This window comes from Colius striatus, chromosome 8, assembly GCF_028858725.1.
Source record: "Colius striatus isolate bColStr4 chromosome 8, bColStr4.1.hap1, whole genome shotgun sequence".
NCBI lineage: Eukaryota > Metazoa > Chordata > Aves > Coliiformes > Coliidae > Colius > Colius striatus.
The window spans coordinates 14,071,059-14,087,998 of record NC_084766.1 but is presented as its reverse complement, the minus strand read 5'-3'; the positions used below and the strand labels follow the sequence as shown (position 1 = coordinate 14,087,998).

The 16,940-nt window shown below is 45.7% G+C and overlaps 2 protein-coding genes across 3 annotated transcripts in view; one reads left to right on the top strand and one right to left on the bottom strand.

The window, feature by feature from the left end:
- Positions 1–1,623: 1,623 nt before the first annotated feature.
- Positions 1,624–9,541, top strand: TACR2 (tachykinin receptor 2). The gene is made up of 4 exons (XM_062001450.1): positions 1,624–2,042; positions 5,478–5,672; positions 8,575–8,722; positions 9,341–9,541. Exons 1-4 carry the CDS (start codon positions 1,639–1,641, stop codon positions 9,539–9,541), a joined length of 948 nt encoding a protein of 315 aa, XP_061857434.1. The 5' UTR covers positions 1,624–1,638.
- A 3,561-nt stretch (positions 9,542–13,102) lies between these two features.
- Positions 13,103–16,940, bottom strand: part of HK1 (hexokinase 1) — a 38,430-nt gene continuing 34,592 nt past the window's right edge. For both annotated transcript variants that reach the window (XM_062000987.1, XM_062000988.1), the window contains one exon: positions 13,103–16,301. In XM_062000987.1, the coding sequence (XP_061856971.1) occupies positions 16,157–16,301 (145 nt within the window). In that variant the 3' untranslated portion in view covers positions 13,103–16,156. The remainder of the gene's footprint in view (positions 16,302–16,940) is intronic.

Below are 16,940 nucleotides of genomic sequence, written 5' to 3'. Positions count from 1 at the left end.
AGAACTGGACACAGGACTCCAGATGAGGCCTCACCAGGGCAGAGTAGAAGGGGAGAACCTCCCTTGACCTGCTGGCCACACTCTTCTTGATGCATCCCAGGATGCCATTGCCCTTCTTGGCCATGAGGGCACATTGCTGGCTCATGTTTAGTTTATTGTCAATCAGGACTCCCAGGTCTCTCTCTGCAGACCAGTTCGACCCCCAGCCTGTCCTGGTGCATGGGGTTGTTCCTTCCCAGATGCAGGACTCTGCACTTGAACCTCACGAGGTTCCTCTCTGCCCAACTCTCAAGATGGTCGAGATCCCACTGAATGGCAGCACAGCCTCTGGGGAATCAGCCAGTCCTCCCAGTTTGGTGTCATCAGCCAACTTGCTGAGGATACATGAGGGAATGCCCCTCATTCAGCCCCTTGGCATCACAGAGCGCAGAGGCTGGGAGCTGAGGCCCTTCTCGATGTTTCTATAACTCAAGGCAGCCAGAGAAGGATTTCTGGAGCTCCAGATGAGATCCTGGGTGCCAACTTTCCACTGAAGCCCTATTAGAACTCCCTGCTCAGGTCTGGCCTTCACAAATGCCTCCCTCTAGGCATTATTTGTTGATGGCCCTTCGAGCACCAACAGAAACATGTTGCTGTAATTCAATTAAATTAAATCATACCAAATCTACTCAATGTGGCTGGTTGAGTCATATTGTATAGGGCAGTCACCATTAAGTAATATGTATTAACAAAGTGGATAAGCGTCCAAATAGCTGCAGAGAGCAAGACCACCTTGCTAAAATTGTACTGAATATATTTTGTTTCATTCTTGCTATGAGAGCTTGCAAGAAGCTGCGGGATCCTGGCAACGCAAGGATAGCAGGACTGGTAAACCTGGCAAAGTAGCTGCCCTGGTATTTAAGCCTATAAACCCTGGTAGAGCAGCATGTCCATTTCAGAGGTGATTTCAAAACAAACAGAGAAGGGAAAAAAGAAGTTTCAAGTACCACTCTGCCACGTTTCATTAGATGTCAAATTGATTGTTTAGGTTTTGCCTGCAAAAGACTCCACCTCCTTTCAAAGTCCCCTGAAACCCCGTGGAAAATTTATCCCAGCACAGCTCCTGCCTTGCACTTAACAGTTACACAGGCAAAGAAAAAACAAGTGTCCTTGGTCCTGCCATAGGGGATACAGATACCTGGTGCGTTGGAAAACTGCTGCCCTGAAAAGAAGGATTGAAATATTTTCTGGCTTGATATTTCCATTTATATTTCCTTGGCCCTAAAAATAATCTAAAAGAAGACATTGCCTGTCACTGAGCTGGAAAATACCTTCCCCCAGGTTTTTTTTTCTTCCCTTTTTTTTCTTCTTTTTTTTTCAGAGGAAAAAGCAACTCAAGGGGGAGAGCTGTTCTTTAGTTTTTGCTCTTCGGGCGTAGGTTAAAATGCCAGGCAAGGAGGAGGCCCTCGGTATCGCTCATCTCCTGGAACTGCATTGCGTTACTTGGAAAACAGGACGAGAGGACGTGAGGCATCTCATCCTGATGTCTTTTTAACAGCACTTAGTCATATGCTGGGGGATTCATAACAGCAGCATCTACTGCAAGAAAATGAGCAGACACCAGGAGATTTTATTTTACGTGTAGCCGGAGGAAAAACCATGAGCACATTTTCCGTTTTCAACGCTAGCAACGTTTCACAGGCTGATCCCCTCGAGGACGGCGACAACTGGACAGCGGTAACCCAGTTTACCCAGCCAGGATGGCAGATTGCTTTGTGGGCTATCACTTACTCCCTCATCATTATCATATCCATCGTCGGCAACGTCACCATCATCTGGATTATCCTTGCACATAGGAGAATGAGGACTGCCACCAACTACTTCATCGTTAATTTGGCTCTTTCGGATTTGCTGATGTCTGCTTTCAACACCATCTTCAATTTTATTTACGCCAGCCACAACGTCTGGTATTTTGGGGAGGAATTCTGCAGGTTCCAGAACTGGTTCCCCATCACCGCAATGTTTGTGAGCATTTACTCCATGACAGCCGTGGCTGCAGAGAGGTAAGAGGTGAATGGAGGTGATAAGGTCCGAAAAATACACTCTAAGTTATTAAAAAAAAAATCATTGCAATACTTTGTGCAACTGGCCCACGCCTACCATGTCAGGAGCCTTATCAGCAAAGAGGGACAAGTGCCAGGCAAATAGACTCTGAGGTTAGATGCTAGATATGGCATGAAAGGGAGGCTCTTCTGTTTTATCCCAGGTCTGATCGCACCCGAATCTGTAACGAGTGGAAGTGGCTGGTATTTTATTGTTCCCATGTTATCGATCAGAAGTTGTTTCCCAGTCATCCTGCAGACTCATTTATTTTTTTCAAACCACGAGGACACACTGGGGCAGAGCTGGAGCAATATGAGTATGCAGAGGGACGCTGCTGCAAGTGTCAGCATCCACAGCCCCTCTTACTGGTCAAGAAGTAGTGACAAGTGGGTCAGAAATGGCAGAGCCTGCTCCAGTAGTTCACAAGAATGACTTATTCCACGAGAGAGGAAAGTAATTACAGTGACTTTGTTTGACTTCTGAGGTAATTTGGTATTTTCATAATACTCTCTTCCATCTGCCAAGTCTCTCTTACTCAAGCTTAAATTTGTGGAGTCTGAATGTGTTTGCAGCTCATTGTTGAGTAGCGTGACGCTGTTTTTTTACTAGAAAGCAACAAAAGTTCATGGGAATTTCCTCTCTTAAAGGCAATGGCATGTAAAAGAGGTAGAGGAACTTTAACCACTTTCTAGGCTCTCTGCCCTTTCCCTTCCAGCTTCTTCTTCCCTTCCATTTCTTCCACTCTCTGCCTGGTTCTGGGAACTCGTGTATCTTCTCCATCCTGTGCCCCTGCCACAGCCCCACGGCAAAGGTCTTCCCCTAGGCAGCCAGATCCAGTGTCCAGAAATACCCAGTGACTCTTTATCAAGCCCTTCTGTTGACTTTGCAGTTTCCTCCATTCCTTATCAAATGTCTATATCCACGAAGGGCCCTTTCAGCTCTCTTGGGAGCAGAGCCAGCATCCCTCTGGAGCCATGCAAAACACATTGCTCCCTGAGTCACTGGGGCAGCTTTCCTAACTCCCGCCCCATGCTCGCACCTCAGTTCACCCTGTCACACCCAGGGAAGTAAGTGACAGACAAACTAGCAGGAGAAAGAATAAAGGCTTTGCCCCATGTGCATGTAACCTGTGCTGCAGCTGGGGATATGGTACAGGACAGGGCAGTTGCCCCTGTGGTCACTGGAAGGATGGTTGATAAGCATTGGGATGGGCAATGCATTTATCAGCCTGCAGTCCTCCAGATGAAACCAATTTAGAACCAACAGCAGCTCAGTTTTAAACTCAAATACTCTTTTGCTGTTCCTGCCTGTAAATTAAAGGTCATTGGTAACTGCTATTTTATACATGTGGTCTGTCAAAGAATATTACTTCTTTAAAAAATTAATCTCCCTACTCTTGCTCCTTGGGGACTTTTGGTTAGAGTACCTACACAGCCAAAATCTCTGCAGTCACATGGCAGAGATCAAAAAGAAAAAACTTGGCATCTCACTGCAAACCATATTTAGCTATTCTTTGCTTAACCTCAAAATAGCTCCTGACACTGTCTCCTGGAAACTCATGGCTTCCATTTATTGTTATGAGAACTGGCGTCCACTCAGGCTCCGTTGTTTAACTTTGATAAAACAATGTCTTTTGAAGTGGTTTATTGTGAGGAAGAGAGCTGTCACTTCTTAGCCTCTTAAGTCATCTTTGTCTGCTCTGGAGGAGGCCCTGGTGATATTGCTCACTGTTGGGTTTAGGACCACTCTATTTCTCTGTTTCAAGCTGTTCTGTATCCCAGAGCAGCTGTTTCCACTGCACTCTTCCCACAGCGCTCCAGGCAGAAACGTAGTAGATCAGCTCAAGTTTCACACACCAGCTAGCACAGTCTCCTAGGCCCTCTTCAGAAAGTGTTCAAGAGTGTCCACAATCCAGCTTGTTTTGTCTGCATGGGAGGAAGACTGGAGGAAGGGTGCCGGGAGCGTGGTCCTTGGGACGTGACAGGGAGCATGAGCAGCAGAGGGGTAAAGGCATCCCTGCCACATAGATCTCAGCAGACTTGGTAACTCTCCCAACTCGTGGGAGCTTACCTAAAAGTGTGGCTTGCCTGGGGGTGTACTCCTTGCTGTATGGGAAAGCCTCTGACCAGCAGCCCTGAAATACTGTCAGCATCTGCACTGTGGGATGCCACAGCAGACTGGTTTGGCAGGACACCAGTGGCACCAGTTGTACCCAGGACTTGCCATTCACCAACAGCCACAGGTTGTTGATTTGGGCACTTCTGTGGTCAAATATTCTGGAGCACATCTGCCACTTGATTCCTCCCTGACCTGATTTAAGCATTGTATAATACTGCCTACAACAAGCTAAAGAAAAGCAAGGTGCATGAAAATTTTATAGCTAAATAAGGCTGTGCTGCCGTGCAGCTCTGGCTTCCTTACTGTGCTCTGTCCACGCAGCCGCCGCCTGCCCTGCAGCAGCAGCCGGGCAGAGCTCCCTCCCAAGGGCCTGGCCAAGACACAGCACAGAGTGTGTCAGATTTTCACTATGAAAACTAGGAGGTGATTGGCATTTCCCACTCTATTTTGCCTTTGTAACAACCACGACAAAGAGTATGGAACGCATGACGAGAAATGCATAATTGATCATGTACTTGTTACGATACTGTGTGTTTCTACCCAGGGAACTTAAAACCAGAGCGTGCCTCGGGCTTGCAAGTAATCTAATAGTCAGTTGTGCCATGAGGGCTCTGAGCAGGTGTGGGACGAAAGGGTCAGCCTTTCCTTTCCACTGCACGCACGAGTGTTCCAGCATTTACAGGCAGAAGTGGATGGCACAAGATTTTTCCACGGCTAAAAATCAGCAGGGGAAAAAAAATCAGAGTAAAGGATACTCAAGACTCCAGTCTGCTGTTGTGACAAGGAGATAAGGAGGTTGGCATAATTAGGAGGAACCAGAGGGTTTGTTGGTTTTCTTTGGTAGAGGAAGGAAAAAAGGGCATGATATTAAACACCAACTAACAACTAACATGCAACTACAAACTAACATGGAGAGTTCACAACAAAAAAAATCAGAGTAAACACATAAAGCATTTGAAAAATTGTTATTTTTTACAAATAGAGAAAAAATTCAAAGTAAGGGGAATACTTGCAAAGATCACATTCAGAAGGCACAGATGACTGCTTCCTCCTCAAACCAGAAGCATCCGTCCACATGGCTTTAATATATTCTGCCATAAGACTTGCAATCGTTCTCTTCAGAATGGATTTAGCTCCTAATTATTTACAGCCTGGAACCTGTCAAAATGTCTCTGTACATAAAGCCCACTGTACCATCCTGGTGAGTTTTGACACTTGCTATATTTGTTGTATAGTTTACCAATGCAACTGTAAAAGCATTAGCTATTTTCTTGCAGGTACGTGGCAATAATTCATCCCTTCAAGCCCAGGCTCTCTCCTGGAAGCACCAGAGTCATCATAGGGATAATCTGGCTGATGGCATTTGGCCTTGCCTTCCCACAGTGCTTCTACGCCGAGATCCTGACGGACAACGGAACGACAAAATGCATCGTTGTCTGGCCCGACGACGTCGGATCCAAGCACCAGCTCACGTAAGAGACACAATAAGACTCCCAATCCGTGCAAAAGTTAACTAGGAAAATCATTTTGTCTCCAAACTGTTGCCTACAGGTGGTAATAGGAGAGAGGGCGGGGAGGAACCACGCAGCAGGGGAACACAGGTCTGAGCTCTGTTTAAGCCAGCTGTGGAAAAAGCTGGCAGACGATCACATAGCCCTGGTAAAGGAGGGTGATATGCTGTCCTCTCCTGCTTTGCAAACTGGTTATAAGATCTGGAAACCCTAGATACAGGGCTCAGTGGATTTAAGAGAAACCAGCATGAAAAGCCTCTAAATAAGCAATAAATCTCGGTTCCAAAGATTTTGGGTTTTCTGCCTGTCAGGCAAGAAGAAGATGGGTATCTTTCATGCTGAGAAGCCACATAAGTGGCTAAAATTATGCTTCTTTTTGTAGGGAAAGAAAGGGGGAAAAAAGAGAGAAGCATATTTGAAACATCTTAGGGTTTTACAGACTGACTTATCTGGGCACACATCTGCACTCTCTAAAGCTCGTAACCCTCACAGCAATTTCCTCCTGCTTTAAAACAATATTGTTCAGACAGATGAAACAAGCCATACCCCGCATTGAGGGGATCTGCTGTGATTAATCGTTATTCAAAGTACATGGTACACAGAGTAGTTTGAAAAATGTATGAAGGAAAACTTATTTACACGAAGTAGCAATGGAAGCATGGTGGAAAAGGAACAAATTGATTAGCAGAATGGAAACCATTTTTCAAACCACACTCTTTGTCCATTCTCCACTCGGAACGCTTCTGCCCAGCTCCATGCATCAGGGACATTTTTTCCTTCTCAGCCTTCATCACTGGCACACAGTTGGATGCCTTCTACGGTTAGTTATTATCAAACTAACTGGTTTTCACACTAATATGTGCCAAGTTCCAGGAGCTTAACCCAAGTTTGGCCAAGCTGCAGCATATTCAGTCACTGGTGGTCCCGAGTCTCCAGAATCACAGAAGAGCAAAGAGTAAAACCAGGCTCACATCACGCTGGGTGATGTTCCTCCCAGGGCTCCTTGTTGGTACTCTGCAGCATTTGCTGGGGAACAGTCTGCTAGGCTCCTGTTGACTGGGAAGGAGGGATAGTAGATAATCCCTTACATATAAGTCTCTGATGACTATTTCATTCAGATGAAAAGTGTGAGGTTTATTTCTCCCACATCCACAGTGTGGGAAGGACTGAAGCAAGAGTTCCCCAACATGCCAGGGCTGGAAAGGCTGGTCCTGAATGCAGCAAATAAGAGGGCAGGTTCTTTCTGGGATTCCCAGCTGAAGAGCAGCATCTCCTAAAAATGATGTATTGCTTCATTCACCAGCTTACTCTCCCCAAACAGCCTCAGATTTACAGGTTTCAGTAGGAAGTTGGAAGCAGTGCTCCCCAGAAATCATCTTGAGTGACGGATCTGCTGGGACAGATGCCTGCAATACAGCCCAAGGAGAAAAAGCCATGGGCAGCCATTCATGTGCTAGTCCAAATACCAAGGAAAAGAAACACTGAGAGACTCAAATAAATGGAGAACCAAGTTCCTTTGTTGACTGTGGGTCCTCCACATCCTCTGTAGCTGAGTAAAACCAGCCTTCAATATTTCTACACTTCAGAAAAAAGGAAAATCCTTTTCTGCAGGAAAAAAGTATATAATTATGATAGAAACATGGCAAAAAAATACAAAACCCCAAACAGTGCACTACTGTGGCTGGTAGTGCCTGAGAAATATTGGCTATGAAGGGATTGAATTTGTAGAAGTTTAACTGAAATAAAGAACCTTAATCACAAAGGATTTTTTTTTTCTATGGTCAGGTTAACTTTGCAGCAAAGGAGCAAAATTGCAAAGGTTCTTTTAGCCATGTGCTCAAGCTTAGGCTCCTATCCTCTCCTCATCATCCCAGGACAGAAACAGGGCTTTGCAGCGCTCCACACACAGTATTAGACCCTCAGAAGAGATACAGCTCTGAGGACGATTGGGAAAGGAGGAAAACAGGCAGGGACAGAGCTGATGCAAATGTCACAAAGATACTATTTTTCTATAGGTGCTATTTTTCTATAGGTTCTATATTTTTTTCTATAGGGTCTATATTTTTCTATAGGTTCTACCAGTGCTCTGGTGTTTGCAACCACCCCACAGAGCCAGCAGCGCCGAGCACCCCAACGCCCGGTTCGGCAGCAGCTGACGCCGCTCACCAATGCAGCCAGTTAACTGCACGGCGTGGGCATGCTGAGAAACACCATGTGCACCCAGCCCTTGGCTGTCAATGCCAGCAGCCCAGGCCATGGCCCTCCTGCCTAATCCTAGTTTTCGCTCTGTTTATGTTAATTTGACAGCTGCTCTAACAGAGTGAGCAGGTTGTTCCCTCCCCATAAATGGTGGTTGCTTAAAATAATCAAACCCCAGCAGAAGCTTGTGGGGGATAACATGGAAAGCTAAGAAGGGCCGAGCTAAAATACAGCCAAAGGAGCTGCCAGCACTTTTGGCTGCAGCAGTAATCGAGTAGCCTGTTGGCGATATATAACTGTGTGCACACACAAATAAAACCATCCAGCAATACAAACGCAGCGATGGCTGCCGCTCACTTTCTGCATGTTGTAGGCAGGCAATAGTCCTTCCTTGCTATCTGTAACCTTCTGATAAAAGATAAATTATATTACTAAGACTTGGAAGAGCAGTGAATCCAGTCCAAAGATTAATCATCACAGGAGAGATGAGCTTTTGCTGTTTACAAAAGGCCATGTAACAGTGTTTACAGGCAAAATTTCTGCTGCTTTATGCTTTGAGGTTAAAGTTAATGGGAGCTAGACAAACATTTCCAAAAGACAATTTCTGAAAGAGCCCCTCAAGAGACACACTGACTATGAAAACGTGCTTGTTCTTCTTTTTCAGGTATCACATTGCAGTGATTGTGTTGATTTATTTACTGCCTTTAATGGTGATGTTCATTGCATACAGCACCATAGGAATTACTTTGTGGAGCAGTGCGGTTCCAGGCAACCACCTGAACTACGAACACCAAGTTAACGCCAAAAAAAAGGTAGAAGTGAAACTTAATTACACTCAGCACACCAGCCCTGCCAGCTCCAAGTCTAAAACAGAGCTTGCATTTGATACAAAATCTTGGGGGACTGGGCATGCAAGGTTGACAAAGCATTTTGTGCCAGGGACAAAGGGCATCACTCAGCAAGTATGAAAAAATGGTGATCTACATGCAGCAGCCAGCCTGCAGGGAAGAAAGGTTCACTTTGGTAGGCAGCGGGCCAGTTCCCAGCAGTCCTTAGAAAGTAATGCCTGGTGTCCAGTGAATCTACATGTCACAGGATAAAGCAAGGAAAAACTCTGGTCGCAGTGGAGAGGTTTCTGTGTAACAGCAGTTATCCCATTTCCCTACCACATGTCTCTGATGTAGCTGCAAGCAGTTCCTCTGCAAGAAAGCCCACTCAGTACACCAGGAAATATTTGCTCTCTCTCCCTGTTCCCAGTTTCCATCATTAGGGCTGGTTTCTTTACCAGAGCAGCCCAGGTCTATGTACCATACACAGCACTCCAAGAGGGCAAAACAGACCCTAAACAAAAGCAATATTTCCCATGCCCCCAGCAAGCTCAGATGATCACCCAGAGGCCCAAGAATAACACACTGGTTTTGTTTTCCTAGTTTGTGAAGACCATGGTGGTAGTTGTGATCATTTTTGCTATCTGCTGGCTGCCCTATCACATATACTTCATCCTGGGGAGCTTCAAGGAAGACATCTACCAGCAGAAGTACATTCAGCAGGTTTATCTCGCAATCTTCCTCCTTGCCATGAGTTCGACCATGTACAACCCCATCATATACTGCTGTCTTAACCAAAGGTGAGTAGCGGGCGTGTTTGTGCACAAAGACAATGAAAATCTCAATCTGAGAAGGAATTAATCTCTGGAGGTGAGAACAATTGTATATTTCTACTGCAGTTCATAGGCAGAGTAGACAAGTTAATTTATACTCTGTTAATTGTGTGAGAGGAATGTAATGTAATCCCTGCAATGCATCGGCTGACCTAATGCTGGGCTGGCCTGGCCACCCGCTCCTCCTGGGCCGTCCCTCCCCAGCACAGCAGCCCTGAGGCTCATTCCCGTGGGGAGTAGGAACAGCCCCGGGCGACCTGCCGAACACCCTGTCAGGGCAGGCTGCCAGGAGCCAGCGTCTGGGAGAGAACGGCCCCAGTGTACCAAGAGATGTCTCTCTTGCTCTGTGCTCAGAACGCGCTGCTCTCCGGACAACGCTGAGTGCGGGCAGCTGCTCTGGCTGACAGCTTCCTCGTTTAGCTATTCATGGGTTTTAAAAAAGCTTCCAGTGGCTAAACACACATATTTTCCTCAGATGCCCTGCTTCTCACAAATGCCATTATCAGCAAGGCCAGCACCATCAAACATCCTGCCATTTCACTGAACATCATCAGGGAACGGTAGGGCAACCCTCTAGAGATCACCCTCTCGAGATCATCTAGCGCAATCACACTGCTAAAGTGAGTTCACCTATATTTACTTAAAATATAGGGAAATCTGATCATACACTCCTATTGCACATCCCTCCACGGTTTCCCACATTCGGCTCTTCACTCCTTTTACTTCAATAGGAACTTTTTATTTCCGTGGTCATTCAGATATAGAACCAAGTCATACATGTGTTCTTTCTCTATGCAATTAAAAAAAAGGATCATTCCACCATTTCATTTACTTTCTTACAATTACAGGTTTCGTTCTGGCTTCAAATTAGCCTTCCGGTGGTGTCCGTGCATAAAAGCAACTGAGAAAGACAAACTTAAACTTACATCCCCGTCTCTTTACCAGACAACTCACAGGAAGTCGAGAACGACAAGTTTCAACACAGAAAGCCAACTGAATGAGAAAGAGAAGACAACATTTACCCTCACCCAGCTAACGCTTTGATTTTGCTCCTCCTGGTTCTGGCTCTATCCTAATACACCCTTTTGAGGCAGCAGATTGCAGAGGCCTGAGGCAGGTCTTTTTCTTTTTTTTCCTCTTTTTTTCTGGAGCAACTGTTTCCTAAGGGATCTTTTCAGAAGCAAACAGCACCAAAAGCAGTCTGCTGATAATCTTATATCTACGTAGGTCCAACTGTCACCCAGCTACAGATGCAAGTTCAGCCCTCCCTTACGCCAACAACTGCAATACAGAACAGAGAGATTTTGTCACAAGGTCAGAAAAGCAGCAAAGCAGACTTGAGGCGGCGCCAAGTAGTAGAATATCAGTTATTCTCTACCAGAAAGCAATGTCTTGCTTTCTGTTCCACCAAGACACTTAAATCTGGAAAAGAGGTGACAGGGGAGAAAAGCCAGAGCACATCTGACCCAGTTTGGATAGAGCCTTGGGGCTGCGTGGGCAACTAAGTCCCATGGCTCAGCAGCCCCAAGGTGAACAAGACTGTGGAGCAAAGCTTCTTTACAACAAAGGCAAATATTCACACATCCAGATGCAAATGCCTGCCATGAACATTTTCTGAAATCTGGGATTTTCATGCCTGCAATTTCACCAGCACCATCTTTCATCAGTTAGAAGTGAAACAGTTCCTTAAGGTGTCATCATTGCACGGATTTCTGTAACCCCGTGCGCAAAGATGATGTCATTTTCCTATTAAACTGTGCCCCAGTGATTCCTCCAACTTCACCTAGTTAGCTGTGCTGCCTAATTTGGAGAGCGAGGCCCTCTGATGAGTCAGTAGCCAGCTGTGGGATGCTCACTGGCTCAGTCAGGGCTTATAGATCCAATCTCAATTCACCTCCTTTACCTCCTCTTAGCCCTAACTGCAGTCTGACCCATCGCTCTCTTTTCCCAGATAGCCCCTTCATCTTTCCTTTGCAGACTTACCCATATTTGTCATCCCTGTTCTTCTCCTCTCAGATATGAAAATAAAGGCTGAAACACGTCATCTTCAAAGCCTGAGGCGTTATGTACAGGCATGCAAAACAGGAGAAGCTGAAATATAAACATCATATAAAAGCAATACGGCATTTAATGCTGGTGTGATAAGCAGCACCTCGCAATCACTTGTGAAGGTGATTTTCATGACAGGTTTGTATAAAATATCTCAGAGCCATACATTAGCACACAAAAAGCTCCTGCACTGCTTGTTGACAAGATCCAGCTATTCAAAATACTTCCCTTTGCTCTGTGAGAGCAAAACAACAAAGTGTTGCTGGGCTTAAATTCTGCAGTAAATTTGCAGAAAAGGTTCATGGCTTGAACCAAAAGAGTACTTGGGGATGTGATTTTCCCAAGTCTGTTTCAATACAGTAACCAGCAGATAGATCTTCCCTCTCTACTTACCCTTATTCACCTCTCTGGCTGCTGGGGGAACAAGTCCGTTACACAGAGGCCCAACGAACTTGTCTTGTTTACAAGAGCACAGGGCTTTATGTCCTTCTGAAAAAGTGATTTTAAATATTTCTTTAAAAAATATATATTTTAAATCATCACAGCAGGGAATTTCTAGTCTAGACGTTGCCTGTTCAGCCTGCTCTTCCCAAGACTGCAGCACTGGGGTGCAAGGCAGGGCAGAGGGAGAGCCTTAAGAAGCATTCATACACAGCCGCCACCAAGTGTTTCTTCTGAAGGGATTCAAACCAATTTGGGAGGGATGCTCAGCAGGGCACACACCTCTGGGATCAGACTAGAGGTTGTAAAGACACTTGGCTCTGAGGAACTGAAGAACACATACACACAGAGATCACTATTTCATGCACATAAACTGGACCTCTCCCATGTCCAGTCAATGTGATTTTAAGGCCTTTAAAACCTGCAGCTTTCTAGTGTGGATCTTTTTACACCAAACAAGCTTATTTTGAGCATCTCATCTTTCCCTCCATGTTTCATCACACCTTAATCCTCATCCAGATCCTATTTCAGACACCCAAGTGCCAGGCACGTGCTGCCAGTGTATTCCCTGTGCAGTCCCTGACAGGTACCGATGCCTGACAGCTGAAGGCATCTCTCTCTTGTTCGGGTGCAGAAAGAAGAGGACGATTTCTTCAGGTTGCAAGTGCAACTCCCCTTGCCCTGAAGGATTCACACTGCAGATTCTGAGAAGCTTCTCCACTAGAAGCATCAACAGTTCAGAAAGCAGATACACCCTGAGCTCTTGTTAGATATTGGAAGAAAAGTCAGACCACGTTATTTCCTGTGATACATGAGGTAAGAGGAACACTGTGCTCCATAGCAAATACCTGCAATTCTTCATAAAATATAGACATGACTAAATACCACACAGCATTAAACCACCTACAGGCCAGCAATAAATGCCTCCTCTGCACAGTTACCATGCTCTAAGCAGCAATGGAGCCCCTGCAGTCATTTAAGAGAAACATTTGAGGAATCTGATTTTCATGGCAAAGGAACGAACAAAAAGCACAGGACGGGGTTCAGAAGTTCAGAAACACTTTATTTTGCCTTCTGCTATTTTCTTAAGAAAACAAAACAAAACAAAGTCTGCGTGTTTTAAAACCCATTCAAAAGGCCTCTGAGAGAACCCCCAGAGGAGTAAGGAGCAGATGACATTACAACAGTGGTATGTAAACGGTCTTTTCCCCAGGAAATATAAGATTTCTGTGATCATTCTGCAGTAATTACAGCTTAACAAGAGGACTATGATTTTATTCACCGAGCCTAAAAGCTTTAAGTAAGACATCTCAGTCATTGCTTGGGTAACACTGGAGACGTTTCTTCGGACAGTAATAGCTTGTGATTCACTTGGAACAGTTTCCTAGGGGTAAGAAGTAGTCTGAAATGAAAATCCCGCCAGGTCTCCCTTTGGGAAAGAACTACCGTGTCTTATCGAGCACATCACCTCTGGTCCACGTGGGAAAAGTTTCCCTGTTAGAAACAACAACTCACTCCCTACTTGTTATGAGCTGGATCCAATAATACATCGTGACCTATGCCAGCATCTCCAAAAATTCACAGTCACCCTGAGACCAAGTTTAACTTCCACTTCTCCTTCATCCTCTCCTGCACTGAGCCTAGCCCTCAGGCGCTGAAGAGATCCAAACCCAGGTCCCCAGACACAGCTCACACCAACCCTGCAGCACTGTCAATGGCAGGCATAAGACTCGCAAATCTTCAAGCAATTAAAATGCAACATGTCCCCTGTGCCCAAAAAGTCTCTCACCTTCTTCTGTCTCTTGTTTGGGGTCATAGCTGCACATCAAGAGTGCCAGAGACTATTCAAGCTGTAACACAAAATGGGTTCTTGGAGAAGCACAACTTTAGTATATGCAAACGGGGATTTCATGTACAAGTCTAACACAGGACTTACAAACCAGCAACGTGGGAGCATCTGACTGATTCTGCAAATGTGGACCCTATGCACACAGGGAGCTTATGGGCACAGCCATACATCAGACTTCTGTGGGGACACATGTATAACGTGCCCATCACCGTGCACCTGGCAAAGATGCTTTGGTGCAGTGGGCTGAGGTTTTCCTACACTGCAGATCCCCCTGCATGAGACAGGGATCGAAACACACCCGGGCAGGCTGCACGGCCCCTTAAGATTTGGGTGTAGCGTGCCTCTGCTGAACTGCGTTAGGAAACACGAGGCACGGGGACCTGGGTGAAATCCACCCTTGTTGGAATCTGACCCCGAATGCCCGGGAATAAAAACACACACACAAAACACAGGCACCACTGGGATTAGGTTGCAGCTCTCCCTACACAATAGCTCTTCCCAAAGCACTAAGCCACCAGCCAACAGCACCTCTTCCAGAAAGAACCACTAAACACCAGTTAACACACATCAAAAAGTTTAATATTTTCACAAGTATCACGTAACACTAGTACCAGAGCTACTAGTGTGCAAAGTAAAAAGATTCTCTACCTTTGCAAAACCAGTTAGGCATGCAATTTTTCAGGTAGACACACACTTAAAGCTGCAATGACTGTTTGTGACTCACATGTTACTTTACAACATTCACTCACAGTGCACCATAATGCATATTGAAATGTTATCAATAGGTAGGGCAATCCAAATCTTAGAGGAGTGGAACGAGGAGAAAAAGGAGTAGCCTGCAAATTTCCATCTACTTTCTGCAGGAAAAGGCAGCAGGGAAAACCATGCAGACATCTCAAATTCATTTTTGGTAGAAAAGCAGGAATTAAGGACTACTGTGTGGTCTCCCCTCTTTGCAGAAAGTAGTGTGACTGCAAATGTTATTCAACATTTGCCTTCCTGACTGCTTCTCAATTTGATAAATGCAATTGGTATGCAAATGTAACAATGGCATCGACTCGACGGAGGACAGGATACACCAAATGAATATGATCTTCGTTGTTGCTTTAGTCCTTGGAATAAGCTGGGTCCGATTGTAGCTTTGTGGTTTGTTCAGTTTATGCACCTGGGTCCTCAAAGGCAAGACCAAAATCTAAACCTAATACTCTTTTCTGATCACTAGCTCTAGCTGAGTGTTTGTGTTTTGAGTGGCTGCTTAACAGTATTAAAGATTAAAGCTCTGTGTGGAAGCAAATACCCATTTAAGGCGAGAGACGGAAGTATACGTATCCGAGTGATGCTGTCTGGCTGCAGATTCAGTAGAAGGGCAGCTGCAGTGCCCTGACCCAGACTAACAAGAAAAGATAGAAAATGTTTTTTTATAAGAACTCTGAAACAGAAGAATACTGCAACAGCCCACGTAGGGATTATGTATCTACCAATTTCCCGGGCCTGGAGATTTGGATTACCCCAGTCACCAACCACTTTGTTTTACTCTTCAGGGACTTCTTGCCGAAACGTGACAGGTTTCGCCCAGTAACACAACACTATTCACAGAAGCAATGGGAAATACCAGTGGAACCAGGTCTGTGGGACAAAGGCGTTTACTTTTACCATGACAAAACAGGCATCAAGGAAGCAAGTAAGTCGCATTGTCAAGTCCCACTTACAGTTACGTGCGTGCACAGTGCTGACACACCATAATGTTTTCACAATCGCTTTAGGCGAAACAACAGCAGGTAGATACGCAGGAGGGAACTGTTGCTTTCCGTTTACTAAAAGCATCAACACCCAGGTCTGGTGGTCAGTGTGCTGGCAGTGTGCTTAACAGGGATGCTGCAAAGAACACACTTGGTACGATGCAATGGTAGCTCTCAATGCACATCACTTGGGGGCAATTTCGTGTCAGACCACAACCAATTTATGACAGCTGCAGAAATTCTAGACAGATTTTTCCATGACCTACAAATGGGGAAGGTACCAACAAGGTGAATAAGAAACATGCAGATTGGGGTCCAGAAACAGGAGATATTATTAACAGCACACATTCTATCTTGTATCCTATTTTTTATGTCATTAGTTGTTGGGTTGGCTTTTGTTTTTCCCCGATAAAGCAGTGAGTTCTGGGTTTTTACCAGTTCTGACTATGCAGTCGCTGCTTTATGAGAAAGTGCTCACAAGACAGAATCGGGGCCAGGCCTGCGGAGTTCAGTTCTGCTCGGCATCACGGAGCCGGCACCCCACCGCCGTGATCAGCGCTGCCCCTTTCCCACTGCCGTCCTCCGACAGCAAGAAGGTCACGTCGCAGTTGGGCGCCAGGTCTTTGACTGTTTGGTGCATGATCCTTGAAAAGCTGCAAAAGAAAACAATGGCAGTGGGTGAGGGAAGTCCTGCAGCACCTGCAGAGCGTAGTATGGCCACGGGCCTTTGCCGTGCTCCTCCTTTCACCAGGGAAAGAACTAAAATGCTGGAAAACAGGGTGGATTTGAAGACTGGGAACACTGGGAGTTAAAAGAGAAAAGCACTCATATTCCACCCCTGTCTGTCTGTCTGCCTGGGGTTAACTCAGATTGCTAGTATCACAGCAAAGAGGAGAGGACACACCACATATATTCATCTCCTTCCCGCCGTCTCCCTCCATGCACATCAGAGACGAGCAGTAGTCCTCTCCTCCTCCTGCTGTCAGCTCTTTTAGACTCCTGCCCTTGCCTGCCACTGCTTTGCAGCAGCCCATCTCCTCTGCATGCTGAACAGAAACATCCACCAAAGACACATCAGGCATTTCAGCACTGCTCTGTCATTACCTTGGCACAGCCAAAAGATCCTTCCCTTGCTGTGCAGCTTCCAGCTTGTTCAGCAAGCTGCGTCACCCTCAGTTTGTCACCACCCCATGGATCCTTCACAAGTTCTTCTTGATCCTCTCATTGCCCTTTAGAAAGCCCTGACCAATCCTCATTAAGACTTCTTTTCTCTGGCTGTTAATCCTAGCAAG